At 40.4% G+C, this 16892-nt stretch overlaps 2 protein-coding genes across 2 annotated transcripts in view; one reads left to right on the top strand and one right to left on the bottom strand.

Annotated features, from left to right (window-relative positions):
• Positions 1-33: 33 nt before the first annotated feature.
• Positions 34-2988, top strand: LOC121085087. Its single transcript, XM_040587371.1, has 4 exons — positions 34-164; positions 486-730; positions 1488-1587; positions 1857-2988. The coding sequence occupies exons 1-4, from the start codon at positions 34-36 to the stop codon at positions 2137-2139; spliced, it is 759 nt and encodes a 252-aa protein (XP_040443305.1). The 3' UTR covers positions 2140-2988.
• Positions 2989-3420: 432 nt separating this feature from the next.
• Positions 3421-16892, bottom strand: part of FOXK2 (forkhead box K2) — a 49020-nt gene continuing 35548 nt past the window's right edge. Inside the window, 7 exon segments of the mRNA XM_040579945.1 lie at positions 3421-5631; positions 8735-8944; positions 9189-9485; positions 10459-10634; positions 11455-11648; positions 14610-14756; positions 15210-15357. Of these exon segments, the coding sequence (XP_040435879.1) occupies positions 5435-5631; positions 8735-8944; positions 9189-9485; positions 10459-10634; positions 11455-11648; positions 14610-14756; positions 15210-15357 (1369 nt within the window). The 3' untranslated portion in view covers positions 3421-5434.

Genomic DNA, 16892 nt, shown 5'->3' with positions numbered 1-16892 from the left:
CAGCCACAGTCCTACTGTTGTAGGTTCGGGGGAATGAATGCGGAACAGAGGACGGCAGCGGAATGGCGCTGCCTTGGCCGTGCCCGGGCTGCGCTGCCTGGCACACGGACGCTGCTTTGTGCCCAGCGCTCTCAGTGCCGTTCCCACCCGCCACCGCAGCGGCGGTTCTGACACTCTTGTACCTTTCAACAGCTGCGTGAGCGGAGTGACCAGCTGGAAGCCGCCGCTGTGCCGGGGAGGTGCGCGCGGGGAAGCTTTACCAACCGTTGTCCAGGGATGACTCAGATCCTCTCTCTGGTGCAGCTGGAAGCTGTTTATGATCCACGCGGCTGTGCTCGCTCGCACTAGAACAGCATGCAGACCGCTCCAGCCGGTGCGGGGTTTATGTACCATACTCTGCTGAAGCACCACTCCTGCCGAAGTCACCTCAGCCTCGACCCGAGGCAAGGAACATATTTCTGGGTTGAGCTACAGCTCTGCTGAAGTTGTACAACTTCCCCTGAACGTTCCAGTGTAACAGCAAGAGCGACGGCAGCGCTGCCAGCACAGGCAGCCAGTGGTGCTGTACCAGTGCCGGAATCCCTGCATACGTACCTCAGCCTGTCATCTCATCCCTTCTTGTACAACGTGCACGTCCTCACCTTCAAGTATAGAAGCTACTTTACAGGGATTGAAAATGATGTAGAAGAACCCAGGATCCACAGCACCTGCTGCCGCACGGCACTCTGGGGTAAGCGTAACCACACTTTGTGTGAAGTGGGACAGAAGATAAGCCCACCTCTACGATCCAATGGAACAGTATTTTAGTTAGTTAAGTCACTTTTTTTGAGAATATATAGTACTTCAAGCATTAGATCAACCACATATCCACCGTACTGACTGATTTATGGTGGGCCCAGTTACGCCGTGAGGCTCCACCAGCAGCTCACACACCACGCTGCTGCGTGCAGGGGGAACGCTCGCCCGCCGTCTGGGCCTCGCGTGCGGACCCCGTGTTCCTGCGCAGGCTGGGGAGCCGCTGGCCCCAGCAGGGCGCAGCTCGGCAGAAGGCAGGCTCTGAAACACCAGATCTAGCAGCCGGGTGCCTCTGAAGCATACCCACCCCCTGCTCTGCGTGAAGCTGCAGAGCGACGGGGAGCAAGGCAAGCTGGCAGAAATCTATGTGACAAAAGAGGATTAAATAGATTTTAAAATGTCAGGTTGTTAGCTTAAGAGAAGTATTACAGCCCAGAGGTCCAACAGCATTTACTCCTTCAAGTACATTTGTCCGGCTAGAAACACGTGGCAGCGGGGGAGAGCCCTGCTCAAGGGAGCACTTCGTCTGGCAGCCACGAGGAAAAGGCCCAGTTTGCACAGCAAATCTAAAATATGACTATTCCTGAAAAACAATGTATTTCCACCAGCTATTTAAGTAGATGGATTATTAGTTTCTTTTGGATCTACGTAACTGCCTTCTCTCCCCCTTATTTTGCTGTCTCTTTCTGCAGTACCTGTGTCAGTTCAAAATCCTGACAGGAAACCTAAACCATCAGCCACCGCAATAAATCCAGAGGCAAGTCACGTGCCAGCAGGAGCCACGGAACACAGGTACTTCCCTTCAGACCCTTTAGCTGCTCAGATTAAAGCAGAACATACAAGACTCATCAGCGAAGCCACAAAACGTGAGAGCAGGACTCGTTCTCGCAGATGTGGGCTGCGGCAGGCGCTGCTGACCTACATGCACGGGCTATAGCGCAACACGCGCCTCAGCCGGTCTTGTTTCGCAGCCACACGCTCATGACGCTGCCTCGCTCTTACTAAGCCATTTCAACGCCCCCATTTTACTGTATTATTTTTTTTTTTTTTCTCCCCCAAAGGTTGTATTTGTTTAATCAAGCCAACAACTCTGGTCTGCTCAGCAAGGGATCCTGTGGAATTCCGCACAACAAGCCATTCTTTCTGGTAATAGGTTACGCTCTTGCAGCTTTGGATATTCCAGCCCTTTACAGAGCTCCGTTGCCCACCTCTGATTTCTCCCCAACGCTTGAAAGCACTGGCAGGAAAACCAGACCCAGCGTTCCAGCAGGTTTTTCTAGCACTTTAGACAAAAGCATCTCCCCAGCTCGGATGAGAAACAAAAAGAACGTAGCTAATGCGTAAGGAGAGGATCAGAGACCAAACCAATGTTCATGAAAGTTATTCCAGAAAGAGTGCACCTCATTAAGCTTCTTTTTAAAAAGTAATAACCTATTAGTATGGCGGTCAGTGCTAGCTCAATACAGCTATAGCCAACGTTTTTTTAAAACCAAATCACTGAGCTAATGCAAATCCCTGGCCACATACCTGAAATCAGCCCCAAACACTAACACCGCTTCTAGGAGAATGGTTTAAGAATTATTTTTTGTATCAAAAGTCTCAAAGTCTGGCTTGATCGATAGTTAGGAAAGAAAACGCGTAGAAGCAGGAGCAAAGCTTGTTTGCATCTGCCAGTTCACAAATACAAACAAGAACGGGATGGTTAAAAGCCACCCAGGCACTTACCCACTTCAGACACTCCCTTCATCAACTCATCCTGTGTCAGACACAGCGTAGGTTTCTTAGTAAGGTCTTAACTGTGTAGTTGTGTATAGAAAGGGGTCAGTCAGGTTAGTAGAAAGCAGCACACGAGTTAGTGTAAATGAGAGAGAGGGAGAAAAAAAATGTGTGTTCTGGTATTTGTCTCACACACACACACATATAGATAAAACCACAACTATATAAAAGTCACAAGCCAACCTGTGTTAATAACTCCCAACCACTCAACATTTACCTTTTGGGGGAAATTAAACCAAGATACAAAACACAGATCCAAACAGACTGCTGAAACATCAAGTTCCACTTTTGGATGTAAGTAATCATAAAAACCATTTTAAAACAAAGCTCTGCTGTAACAACCGTGCAAGCAAAGGCGGAGTGTTGCCCGTTGCCATCACGTGGCCGCCGTCACCTATTACCCGTGGGAGGCACAAACACACAAACCAGGGATCGGTTCAGTTTCAACAACCCGACGACTCCACTCCGTAAGGCCTGACACCAAAGACCAGAACCAAAAGCCCTGGAGACGATCCCGTAGGAGCCTCCTCCAGCACCACCAAAGCATGGATAAGCACGTGTGATTTTTGTGTAAGAACGTAAGCAGTTTCCTCACGTCGCACAGCTTTTTCGAAGGGTTTCTCCATCTGAACGAAGATGCATCCTTGTGCCAACTCACCGGCACCAGCAAGCGTAGAACACCCGTGCCCAGAGGCTACCGCGGGCCGCCTGCCGTTAGCGACAGCGCTGATCACCTCGGCTTGTCTGGGCCGATGCCGCTTCCTGTGGCACTGCTGACATAAACTGGATTAATCACCCCAGATTATACATAAATATTTCAAACACACTTGTTGAGTAATTTCAACTTAGTTAATTTGCTGAATAAAATTTAATTTTATTTAAAAAAATCTTATACACTATTATTCACCTAGCCCTAGTTGTGAACAGATTCTCACTTCTGAAAATAAACCACATTCTAGTAAATTCATTCAACACCAAATTAAATTACTAGTACTGGATTTTTTTCTTAAAAAAAGTATGTTAAAACTTTACTTTTTTTATTTTTAAAACCTCTAAAGAAAATGTTGCAATTTTACAGAAAGGTTTCTTTTCAGGTTATGCTTTTTTTTAAATGCCTGTTATAAATTCAGCTTGTGTAGAGTTTTTTTTCATAGTTTTTTAATATGTATTATCTGCAGAGACATTGTAACAGTTCCATTTTGTGGATGAACACAAAACTTGTACAGATTTCTCATATTTGGTCTTTAGGTAAATAGTTCCCAAAAGCTGCCTAAATAAACCACTCCAAACTGTTCAGTCCATCATGAAAATACAGTTTTCCTTTCATAGTGGGAAAGGAAATATAAATAATGCATCATTATTACAGAAAATGACAAAAATCAGATTCAAATTAAGCCAACTATCTAGCTTTCACTCACCTTACTGCATGAGGAAGTAAGACGTTATGTGAATTAAAGACTGAACAGCAGCCTTACGTTTAAATTTAATTTTGAAATGTAAAGTGGAATCTATTACCACAATTAAAGTGAGAAATTACCGATACATTTTAAAATGTTCAACTGCAGAACACACACTTAAAAAAAATTATTATAATAATACGGTAGCCACTGTTAGAAAACCACAACAGCTACTCTTAATGGAGACCCCAAAAGGTCAGTGTATGACATCAAAAGTGTTATGGAGAAACTGGTCAGATTAATTTCTACTGATGGGTGCTTAAGCTTAAAAATATTGAATATACCTCTGACAAGATAATTTTACTCTTTTTAAAAGGACTTGTGATAAAGAATTTCATCTTTCTAAATGAAGAACAGTCTGTTATCTTAAACATACACAATATTAAGCGAGACTCTTGTTTTACTTTAGACTGGAAAAATATGCCAGGGACAGTCAAAGTCAACACAAAATAACAAACAGCAAAAGGTAGCAGAAAGAGAAACAGGTAAGTGCAGCTCTGGTCAAATTCATAGCAGTTCTTTACGTCAGTTAACGGCTCATTTACATTGTAATTTCTAATCAGTTACATGCAAGCCCAAAGAAGCATTTGATCACTACACATGGTAATAAAATTTGATTAAATTTATCAGGCAACTGCTAAAATATGAAAATTTGCAGATGTAATAAAGTAGCTTTATCTGAACTTTAACAGGACAGACAAAAGTAAATCATTCCATTGGTTAAAAAAACCCTACATTCAGTTTTTTACCAAACAAAATTTCACATGAAAAGTATTGTGTGATTCCAAAGTTTCCGGAGTAGAAATGGAGTGATTTGAAATGTCAAAGACCCCATTATTTTGCAAAGAAATGAAAATACACCTCAAAAATTTCTAATTCCACATGTGAACAACAAAATACTGCATATCTACCAACAACTGCATTGGGTAGGTCGTTATGAAAGGCTAGCTGCCAAGATGTAGGAAATGGCTCCTTGCCTCTGTTCCCTTTAAGGAATATACAATCGTTTGAAACCAGTTCACACTAAGCGCTTATCATGCTGCCGTTACACTGAGATACTCAGTCCTTAAAATAATCTGATAAAGATTTTTTTAAAGCTGCAGCCCTCCCCAACACTGTATTTCTCAGTGTACACAGTTTGGTAGGGGGCAGGGAGGAGCGGGGGTCACAGCCTCTGGAACAAGATGTTTTGCAGTTTGACTTTAAATTACCAAGTTTTAAGGCCACCTGTGTTGGGTTTTTTTTCAGTGCTGAAAGTTGAAGTCTGATCACAGGGCCCCTTTCCCCACTGCGTGAGAACATGTTCCAACATTTTAGATGTTATATTTAAGTGTCTCCTTTTGGCACCATGGAGTTTGTTGTTTTTTTTTTTAAAAAAAAAAAAAACAAAACACTCCCCTAAGTTTCTAGTTCTGGCTGCCTTTATCACTCACTGCCACAGATGGGGTGTCCACGTTAACAGCTATGACTATGCTCTCTCCATCTTCTGTTTTGATACGTTTGAGTTCCTGCTGTTCCGACTGGTCTCCGTTCTGGCGCTTTGTTGGAAGAGATGCTGATGCGGACGCATGGGTTGCTAACATATGCAAAGGACTCGCAGCAGCTGTAAAGAGAGAACACGAACTTCAGCACGCTAATCCTCGGCAAAACCGATGATACTGAAAGCAAACTTGCATTTTCATTAAAATGGTGAATTTCTCTATTAGCGCAATGTGGGGTATTAGCAGTCCCAGCTGGGATTCAGGTCCAACTGTTTGATCTTTGTACAAACCTGAAGGACATTCTCTCACATCACTCAACATTCATGCAGATGTGGCCAAAGGTGGGAGAATGGGGAATGATCTCCATTTTGTCAATGAGGAGCTGAAGACAGAGAAGGATTAAATGACTGAAAGCCAATCTAGACAGTAATTTCTTACAGACTAGGAAGTGAATTCAAAATCCCCTTTGAGTAGGTTCTGGCCACGATTGTGGATCGCTGCTGAGTGCGTTACTCGGCCTGGAAGCAGACCACCACCAGGTCGTGTTGTCGTGTTCATCTGCAGCCGTATTTAAGAAAAGCTACTGCAATTCACGCAGCCATGAGATGCACACTACTCAACAGCAAATCCTCTTCAACAGATAGCGAGGCATTCACCCACAGTGTAAGGAAAAGGCAGCGCTTTAACAAGTAGTAATATTAAGAAATGACGCATTTGATTAAGAGTCAAGTACACAACTGAATTAGATCAACAGAAATGTATATAGTTCAAGCATCCTATAAAAGATTCAATCCTTCTCATTCCATGGAGATAGTACAAGGCATCATTAACGTGCAAGTATAGTCCTTAAACCTTCTGAGATACCAGAAGGTTCCTTCTATTTGTTAGCAGTCTGTTTCTCATACTGACCCCGACTTTATTAAACTGACTAGTCAAATGCCTTTACAAATAATGTAAAATGCTATAGATTTACTTCTTCTTTGCACTTCATGAAAATTCATCTAAATGTTATCAAACCACCTGCTCTTTTTACACACAAGCTCCCCTTTTCAGCACCACTGCTTTGCTGACCTTAGTACAGCACTGCCTGCCAGTGGAGCTGAAACATGAAATCCATAAGGAATTCTAATTTGCTAAAGTTGTTATATTTGTTCTTAGTAAGCTATCCTAAAGAATACCTGGAATATCACCTCTGCATGTAACTAAACTGTGCTGTACTTCGTATTTATTGGTAGGACAAACACTTCCGAAAATATTTACCTGATGCAAAAAGCTTCACTGCAACTGTAAAATAATTTGTTCTTTTATCTTTACAGTATTCAGCTTCTATTAGAAAAGCTATTCCTTGCACTATTTCTGAACAGATGCCATAGTTACTTCTGAATAAAATGCTTTACGGCAAATTTATTGTTGCTTAAATAAAACTATGAAGTTTATCCCTCATCTTCAAGCTTGCATTACGACTATCACTGCATTACTCACTCCAGGATCTCTCTAGTAGAAAGAGAATTGCTGGCTGCAGCCACAGCTGATACGTGGAAGCATGAAATACACAAAAGAACAATGTTTGAAACCTACGCTGAAAGTCAAAATAAAAAGTATCTAGTTACATAATTTTATGCTGCAATAAGAGACCTGAATTTATTTTGGACTTCACAGCTTTCAGTTAGACTGACGGGTAGTAAAAAGCACTACCAAACTGTCTTGCTAAGAGTAAGATCTGAAAGCACCTTCTTATCTTACTACAAATAGAAAATGTCAGAAGAACAGTAGCTGCTCTGGATTTCTTAGCTTCCAGACTGCACAAATCTTCCTTCTCCAAAGACAAACACACATACAAATGTGTGCGTAAATACAGATGTATGCACGTGAACACAGACATCTGCAGACACATACAAACAAATTATTTCTGTAGGCCTACTTCCCCCTTGAGGTGCTTTGCCTGAGAACTACCTGGTTTCTTGCTGGTTTAGGAGTTACTGCAACAGAGAGAGCAGGACATGGAATACACCTCACTTGCTGTTCACATTTTGAACATCTCAGGAGGTGTTTCAGCCCCGGAATCTCAGAGCGAAAACACCCATCACTGCAAGCACAGCCCTATCACACCCAGCGAAACAGTGAGAAGCATCACAGTTCTACTGCTGTGTTCAGCCACGTTTCTTAAACACTCCTAGCGGCCATCGGGCTTCCCTACCGAGGAAAACATGTTTGGATCAGCTGAGTTTTCAGAGTCCAGAAAAAAGAGAAAAAGAATTATGCCTTACTTAAAAATAACTTTTCAGTCTATTTCATATGACTCTCAGCTGAATTCATACATCCCTTCTGACAAAAGAAATGCATACAAGGTCTGACAGTGATTGCTCTTGCTTTACTTAAGCTGGAAATGAAGTGGAAGCAGACAGAACACTGACCTATAAATGTCAGTGACGGAAGAAGAGTAAAAAGGAAATAGCAGATAATTTACTCCATTAGAAAGGCTTCAGAGTGGAAATACACGTAATAAATTGATATAAGATAGCCTAAACCTATTTCTGTAAACATATTTTATGACAAAAAAGCTCACATCTCAAAGTGAAACTGTTGGAACATGCTGTATGCACACCTGCAAAGCAAACCAAAACGGAACATTCTGTGAACAAGCGTGAAAATATAAAAATTACAAAGAAGTACTGCTACCCACTCAGACTGCTGAGCCTGGGAGGGGCAAGATGGTATTCAGACAAGATGACTCTCAAAATCTTACAGAAATTTTGTCATTTTTAGTACAGGTTCAATAAAAACAGAAAAGTAACAGTTCAAAAAGCCAACCCACAAGCAAGTTCTGTCTTGTTTTCCTCTTGGTTGGTTCTTGACAAATCATCTGGGGAGCAGTTACCATTTTAATGGCACTGGTTTTACAGGAACTTCTTTTTAAACTTGTTTATATCCTGGGTTTAATGAGGAGGGAGAATGGGCTGTCACCACTAAGTACATCCCTATAATGACCACAAAGAGAATAAATAGCTGTTCAGGTAATCATCAATGAAGAGAAACACTGGTTCTTACCAACCGGGAAGGAACAATCCCTTACAAGGCTATAATCTAATTTTTTTTTTTTTTTTTGGAACTTACATTTTCAGTATAAATACAAAAGACAGGAGAACAGAATACAAAAATGCAGCACTGGTCACATTAATGTTTTGACAGTTACAAAGCAACAGAACCTCCTGACACAATACCTACCAGCATTGCCCTGCCCTTGTATCGCAGTGGTGATGGGTACTATGTGCGTTCCGTTCTGTGTTACAGTTTTTATTGGTAGCTGGTGTTGACCTAGAGGTGCCTGTTGCACTATAGTAACTGTCTGTAAGGGTGTGGTCTGAGATGTCTGAATGATACGACTAGCAGCTCCTATTGTAGCATGACTAATAGCAGGTATAGGCTCCACTTTAACTGAAAAACAGAAGATAAAACATTGTTACAAACAAGAAAACGCTGAAGAACCATTTGTTTTTACGCAATCAACCCACACTGAAAAAGCACACCATTTCATTACTAGCTCCAACATCTCTGAGAAATTACAGTGCAAAATCTTCAGTTTTAGCCAAACATTTCAAGCATTCATTGGAAAGAAGTTTCAAATAATAATTCTTCTGTACAAAGAGCTAGCAAAACAACTAATCCCACAGGTTCTCACCTTTTACTTCCTTGTGGTCTCCATTCTCTTGAGGTTCTACCTTGGGCTGGGTTACCATCGCGGCTTGCGTGACTACTGCCTGTCCAGCTACAGTGTAAGTGTTTGCTGGTGCTAATCCAGTCACATTTGTGACAGACACAGCTGGTATCTGGTGGACAACGTGAACTGTCTGAACTACAGGCTGCTGGGATGTCGATGTTGTCACAGGAGTTGCAACAGTGTAGGTGACGGGTTTAATAGTTTGTGGTAGCTGCCGTTGTACAGTAATTAAAACTGGTTGGCTAGATAGAGGTGATCCTACCAAAAAAAGAGATAAAAATTAGGCTGCCAATTTTTATTATTTCTTTTAAGCCAGTCATTCTTTTAAAGTTAAACTAAAGCCTCAGAGGATTAACAACCTCCTTCACTAATGCCTGAATGATCCAAAAGATAAAACCAGACAATGAAGACTATGACACATGGCTGTTCCAAGCCACACATTCCAGGTAACTGCTGCATTAGCTCCATAAGACCTGTACACCACCTGGGCAAAAGCGCCCCCCCCTCCCCCCTCCCCAAATGCAGCTATACTGCCAAAGCTGTGTTTAATACTCATTTAGTAACACTCTTTCGCATAGACAGTAACCTGTGTGTAACTCGGGTGTTGTGTGCAGTGTGTCTGCCCTGGCAAAACTCAGCTTTCTAGGCTGGGGAAAGCCTGGTGCCTCTGCTTGGGGCTGTGTTTGCCTTCGCCACATAATGGCCACTGGCACTTCGGGAGTACCAGAGTATCACCAGGAAAATGGATGGCAAAAGTATACAAACCAAGGTAATTAAACAAATCCATCCTTATCCCATCATGCTTTATGGGGGTTTGGTGGTGTTTGGTTTTTTAAATAGGCAATTTCTTATCACTCAAAATTTATTCTTTCTCTTTTTATCCTTTCAATGCTTTTTATCCCTACCTTTGAAAGGATGACGTCCCACAGATGCGTACAAGGCATTCGCTAATTTCTGTAACCCATGTAACCTAAAGGTTTTGGGTGTTTTTTCTGAACCAGAAAGAATACATTTTGAAAGGAAATGACAACTGTTACAAGACAGTAGGGTCCTATACAGGACAGAAGCACAATCTCTGCTTAGTAACAAAGTGATCAAGGGTGCTGGAACAGCACTTGCTCTAAACCTTAGGAGGTTAAATATTTCTGGGTACACGTGCAGCCTTTGTAATATTTCTATATTAGCCCTTTCCCACCTCCAACCCCCAAACGCTTATTTCAGGATTCCTCACCTGGGGCACTCTGTGCAAATCGCGCTTCTTGTATTACCGCTAGTTTTGGCTGGATAGCACTAGGCTCAGGTTCCATTGGGACTGGAGATCCTTCCCTGGACAGACTCTCGGGGGTCTGGACTCCACTGGAGTGCGCAGACAACACTCCAGAGTGATTAGGAGAAGCTGGGGCACTTCTGTATTTAAAAATGAAAGCAGCAGCTGATGTGTTTTAACTTCTGAACTGTGCAAGACAGTGACCTTCCTCTAAAGAGACCGTAACACACGGTGCCCACAGGAGGGCACCTCTGCCTTCTGTCAAGCACAGTTACAACCCACAGCAGTTCTGATGATCTTTAATAAAGCTTCTGTTAAACAGGGACAGAATTTAAAAGCAAACTTCAGGTATAGTTAATGGAGAGGAAGTGGCTGGGTGCCTTCTTAGGGAGACTCTCTAAACAGTCTTGTGAAACATGAACGTTTCTTCTGGTGGAGAAGGATGATGAGCAAATCTCAAGTCTACAGGGCAAGTAATAAAAGATCTGCACCAGCAGAAAGGCCGTAACTTTACAGAGGGAGTAATTTAAACCCATTTATTTCCCCATCATGAATTCTGCTTGAACATTATCGAACTAAATACATGTCATCTCTAAGTTCAATAAAACGGTAGCTGGTATTTCATAATTTTCTTTGCAAACAGTTTTTAAAACGCAGTAGATGGCAGTTAGAAATTAAACTTATTATTCTGTAAAAAAATCCCAAAGGTACAGCAAGGCTTGCTTACATTAACAATCCGATAGTTATGCAAACCGAATCAGTTCTTTAACACTACAAACAAGCAATAAAAACAAGCCTAGTGTATGGGGCAGCTTCCTAGTAAATCATACAGAATTCAAATACTGTGTCTGGATGAAATTAAATTACTAAACTCGTGACTGTATCCAAAGCTATCAAGTCTGTATCAGCCTGAAGATTAAACAACAGCCATAGTCTTTTTGTTCATCTGTTTTTCCTTACCTAGAAGAGAGTGGTCCCAGAGGGGTTCTAAAGCAAGGTACTCCCCTAGGCCGCCTTTTCCTAAAAGCCTGCTCTATTAATTTGCTTTCAGAAGCAGGGTCTATCCTCCAGAATGAGCCTTTGCCTGGTTCTTCCTGGGAACGTGGTACTTTGATGAAATAACGATTCAGAGAGAGATTGTGACGTATTGAATTCTATGGAACATAAAAAAATATGTAGAATTCATATAACTTTTCCAAGTCAGAACGTGGCCTACTGCAGCAGTTCGTACTATAGGAGACTCGGGGTTCAGCTCTTTTAATTCCTTAATTCAACAGAACTCAGAGCACTGCAAAGGCAGTGCCATCCATAAACCTGAAAGGACTCTTGCATTTTTAAAATCTTCCCCAACAATTAAAAAGATAGTATGCTAATGTGGCGGTAACAGGAATCCCATTCAATTCTCTAACGACAAACATGGTGATTGCAACAAATTGTAAGAACACTACAAATACTTATGCATAATGCAGTGTTTTTATAAAAAAAAAAAACAAAAAACAAACAACCAGTCTTCATACACCACCCTTCCCCCAGGTATCAAAGAAACTGCCAGTTCACTCTAAGAGGAGGGCCAGTAAAATACAGCATATACTGATTCTGATCTTACATGATAAACCTACTACTGTTCCACAATACAGAAAGAAAAGGTTAAATTACACAAGTTCCAAATGCAACTAGATTGTTGGGAGTTCACCCACAGTCCAGTCTGTCTCAACAAAGGAGCCAAGGATTTAGTGTGTCTAGAAAAACAACAAATGGCAGTAGGTCCTGAAACAGCTCTTCAGCAAGATCTTCATTACTGCACTCTACTTTGCACTTTATCCTCATTTTGCCGTAGCACATGCACCTCTTCAATCACAGAGATGTGGAAAACAGCTAACACCATGAAGTGAGTATATCTATGCTTGGCTTTGCACACATGATTTAATTTTTTGTTCTTCTTAAGATAGATAAACTCAAAATCTCTCTAAGTAGTATCACTGAAGAAGATGAAAATAACAATAAGCATACATACTGAAATACCTGAGGGGGGAAGAGAGGGGGAATTGAGAAAAAGCTTTACGTTAACAAAAAAATCTTCAAAATCTTCAAAATCAAATGCCAATCTTGCTGAAATGTCTGAGTTCATGACCCCGATGGCAAGTTTGGAAAACTTAAAGCAATGATAACCATGTATAGTTTCTTAAATGCAAGCTGATGAAACAAAAAATGGTTTTCCCTGCCAAAAATTGAAACAGAACTAGGAAGTGCCAAGAACATGTTTATAAATTGTATTTATTTCTCCATATGCTAGAATAAAAGAGTAGATCCAAAAGTACCTGCTAAAGTAAGTTCACAAAGAGGAGTCTTCAAGTGCTCAGCAAAATGAGACTTTTATAATAAATCAAGGCTATACAATACCTCAATACTATTTATTAAGGTGAAGGATTTGGATACTACACAGATGTATGTACTCTACGTTTTGAATAGTATGTGCATATATAGCCTCAAACATTATTCAAAATATCTATCACATAAGTCAGCCTAACTGTAATCTAACACTTGATGGATCAAAGCTATCAGAGCTATTCATACAGGAGGTAGCCCTGCCGGTGTTACAGCAGTGCAAGCTGGGACTACTGGCTGAACAGCATCTGATTTTCAGCTTTTCCAATTGTTTTTACAAATAGGTGCTAATTATTTATTGCAGAACATACTATGTCTGCTGTGTCTATCACTTTGGTTTATAGGAAGTACCATACATCTAAATAAATACACTGTTCTAAAGCAGAATTCTTTAACCATGCATTACATGGTTACAGGTATTTTACATGTATGCAGGTTTGGTTCCACGACACTTACATAAATAAGCATTACACACACAGATATTCAAGGTATTCCAAAACAGGAAGCAATAAGCACACCAACATTTTATAAACAGAATCTTGTTGCTGAAACAGATCTGTTAGTACAACTGCAGCCAGGATTCTGCATTGCTTATGTGTGAAAGGGAAACAAAAGATTCCTAGCCACAACAACAGCTAAGTCCTTTACTAGCCAAACCATTAGCAAAAAGCTAGGAACAGTTATATTCCCCACTAACCCTGGAATTCCTCTAAGAGTGATTAAACTTTCATACAAGCCCTACGACAAATAAGTATCTGATTAATATTTTTAAATCTATTCCTTTACTGAGAAGGCATGTATTCTTTAGTCTTCTACTTGTACAGCAAGTGGAGTTAATCACTTCTTCACTTTTCCCCTCCCCCAGTCTCCCCAAATTTTACTTCCCTGAAAATAACTTCAGAGCATGCCTCTGTTGCAGATCATGACTGTACTAAGCAGCAACACAGTGAAATTGATACTCCATGATCGACAGTGCAGTCTGAATGTTATACGGGTAAACTGGCCGGTCCTGCTAATTGTGCTCTTCTGTCCTTTGCTGAAACTAAAAACAGCAGCAAAGGCACTGAACCTTTACGCCTATCTGGAAAGGCTATGCCAGACTGATTCATACTCAGTTAGTCATCCTGGAAAATGCTGAGGTTGGTCTCTTTAAAAATGAAAAGAAGGCATTAATTCTACAGGATTGAAGGGTTTGGTCTAACTCCATACAGATTTGATTAAGTTCACAAATAGACTATGCTGCACAAATAAAAAAAGGGGCACGTAATAGTGCAAGATAACAGAAAACACACTTGTTCCTTCACTGTATTGCATGGTCAAGATCACTGTTCTCAAATAAAACTGAACTTGTAACGTTTAATATGCTATTTTATCTCAAGATAACAATATGGATGTTTACACAATTATAAATTACAGAACACAACCACATTCCTAGATAGCATATGTATTTTTAAATCCACAGTGTCAACTGTATTTTTCTTCCCCAAGCGTCTGTTTGTATCCCTCCTAGAAGTTTAGAGAATACCATTCCACAAATAAAGCAATGTTTCCAATACAGAACAATATAAATGGTCTACTCTGTCGGACAACTTGTCAGATAAAGACAACACACTCATTTGACAAATTCTATTTATGAAGGGCTGTTAGGCTCACCAATTGACTTCTTATGACCATTTACAGCTGCCAGTATTACTCACAACTAAAGAAAGTATTCCAGAAATCAAATTTACCTGCCAGCCCTTGTCTGCTGTCCTGTAGTACGGGTAATTTTTAGTTATGTGCGTATAAATTCCATTTAGTGTAAGCTGCTTATCAGGTGCCATTGTAATTGCTTGTACTATTAACTGTGCATAGGAGTAAGGTGGCTTAGAGTCGTCCTGTACAAGGGGAAAAAAAAATAATAAAAAAAAAAGAGAAGCATGCATCAACAAACTTTAAAGATACACACAGCTCTTCCTAATGAAAAGTTACAGAACAGAATGAACTTGATTTAAGGCACTTTTGGATAACCAAAATCTTGAGGCAGAAAAGAAAGTAAGACAATTCTGCTCTTACGATTAGCAGATTTTAAGATAACATTAAAAAAAACAGAGAAACATACAACAGTAAACAAATTTCAACAGCCTATAAACAGATATATAACTGAAAACATACACACACACACCCCCAAAGAGAAGAGAAATAAATAAATCTCACATCTAATCACAAAAACCTACAGATTGTTTTTAAAGTCTGTAACGTTAAATTCTACTTAGTGCATACGCTTTAGCCAACAAAATTTCCGAAGTCTTCACTTCAGATGTATGGTATTGATTTCAAACAATGTTTACCTTTGGGCTATCTCCACCCGATGCTTCCTTGTCATTTTCTGACTGTGAATTGTCAGCCATTAAATGTAGGTCAGATGGTATTACACGACTCATTTTGTACCCTGAAGAGCCTGCACCACGGGGGCTAGATGGGCAGGAATTTGCAGCACTGTAGAGCATAAAAAGAAGATCCTACTATTTTGTTATACAGTATATCACCACATTACGTATAATCAAAAAGCTCTTATTGCAGAAAAGCCCACTACCAGAGCTTCTAGAGTACAGTTAAGGGTCTGTCAGTATTCCATTATAAACCCCATCTTCCAAGCCTTTCTAACTCATCCATGGGAATTAAAATCACTGCAGGAAGAAACCTGTCAAATGAAGCTCAGGCTTTCCTCCTCAAAGGAAAAGGAATTAACCAATTTATTAGGTTGTATTGTATTTGTGTAAGATTTGCCAACAGAAAAGTCCATTTTAACTACATAAGCAACCACAAATTTTAAGACACTCATTTGAAACAAGAAACACATCTTGCATGAAATCTCTGCCATATGCTTGTATTCAGTCTGCTCAAAAAAGATCATCTCTCCTGTGCAGTATTACTGCACATTTGAGGAAAATACAGTGAGCAGTGAGGGGGAAAAAAGTTTTGATTCTAATTTAAGTCTAACCCAACATTATTTTACGCGTTTACAGGTGTGTGCACATACATATGCACACATATGTATGTATAAAAATCATAAACACATACAAATGGGATGCATCAGCACTGACTCATCTAATTTAAAGCAGTGTCAGGCCAACAGAGCAGATACACTGTTAAAAAGCAAAAGACAGCACCAAACAAACAAAAGAAGTGCCTCTTGATACCTCCCATTTTGCTTTCCATCTCAGAAAAACAAAGATAAAATTGTATATAATTCCACCGTTAACTTCTTTCTAATGGTTGTCCCTCTGCCTTGCACAGTCCACAGGAACCACAGCTGCACAAAGCCACTTCTCTTCTACGATCTCCATTTAGCCAACAGGAAAGAGACAGTCAGTAGGTGATGTCTGTCCCCTTCCCCAAAAAAATATTTTGGCAGTTCTCTACAAGGATGCATACTTCTCAGCAATCCATGACGCAACTGATTCCAACACAATCCTCAGAAATTCCAAAGCAGTTAACTAAAAATTAGGACGAGGAAGCCTGCTGTGCCCCCAGAACCAGCCTTATCTCCAAAGACAATCTTTAACCTAACTTGAATCTATGGTTCAAAATATCAAGTAACAAATAAAGATAGAGAACGTTATTCAGATTTATACAATAAAGCCTTAGCAAATTTACCTCTGTTAAGTTTTATTTTTCTGCCTGGCCTCTCAAGTTTTTTGCTACCTCCCTTTTTATGTACAGAAAAAAAAGAAGGCACTGTAGGTTGGGCAATACATATTAAAAAAAATATTCTTCAAGTTTCACATCACTAGAAATTCACCAACAATTTGCTACTAGTGACATACTATACAAGGAAGACTGGATTTTTTAAGTGTTGTATGGAAGACTCCTTGATTAGAGCCAAAACATGTAACTAATTTATTTTTTTAAATATAGGTCACTGCTGTTCTATGTTTTCACATATCAACTGACAACATCCCTCTACTGTGCTCACTTTAGCATATATTGACAAAGCGACACATATGGTATAATCAAAGCAAGTTTACAAG

This window comes from Falco naumanni, chromosome 1 (genome assembly GCF_017639655.2).
Source record: "Falco naumanni isolate bFalNau1 chromosome 1, bFalNau1.pat, whole genome shotgun sequence".
NCBI classification, from domain to species: domain Eukaryota; kingdom Metazoa; phylum Chordata; class Aves; order Falconiformes; family Falconidae; genus Falco; species Falco naumanni.
Note: the sequence above shows the minus strand (reverse complement) of the source record. Positions and strands in the feature narration are given on the sequence as shown.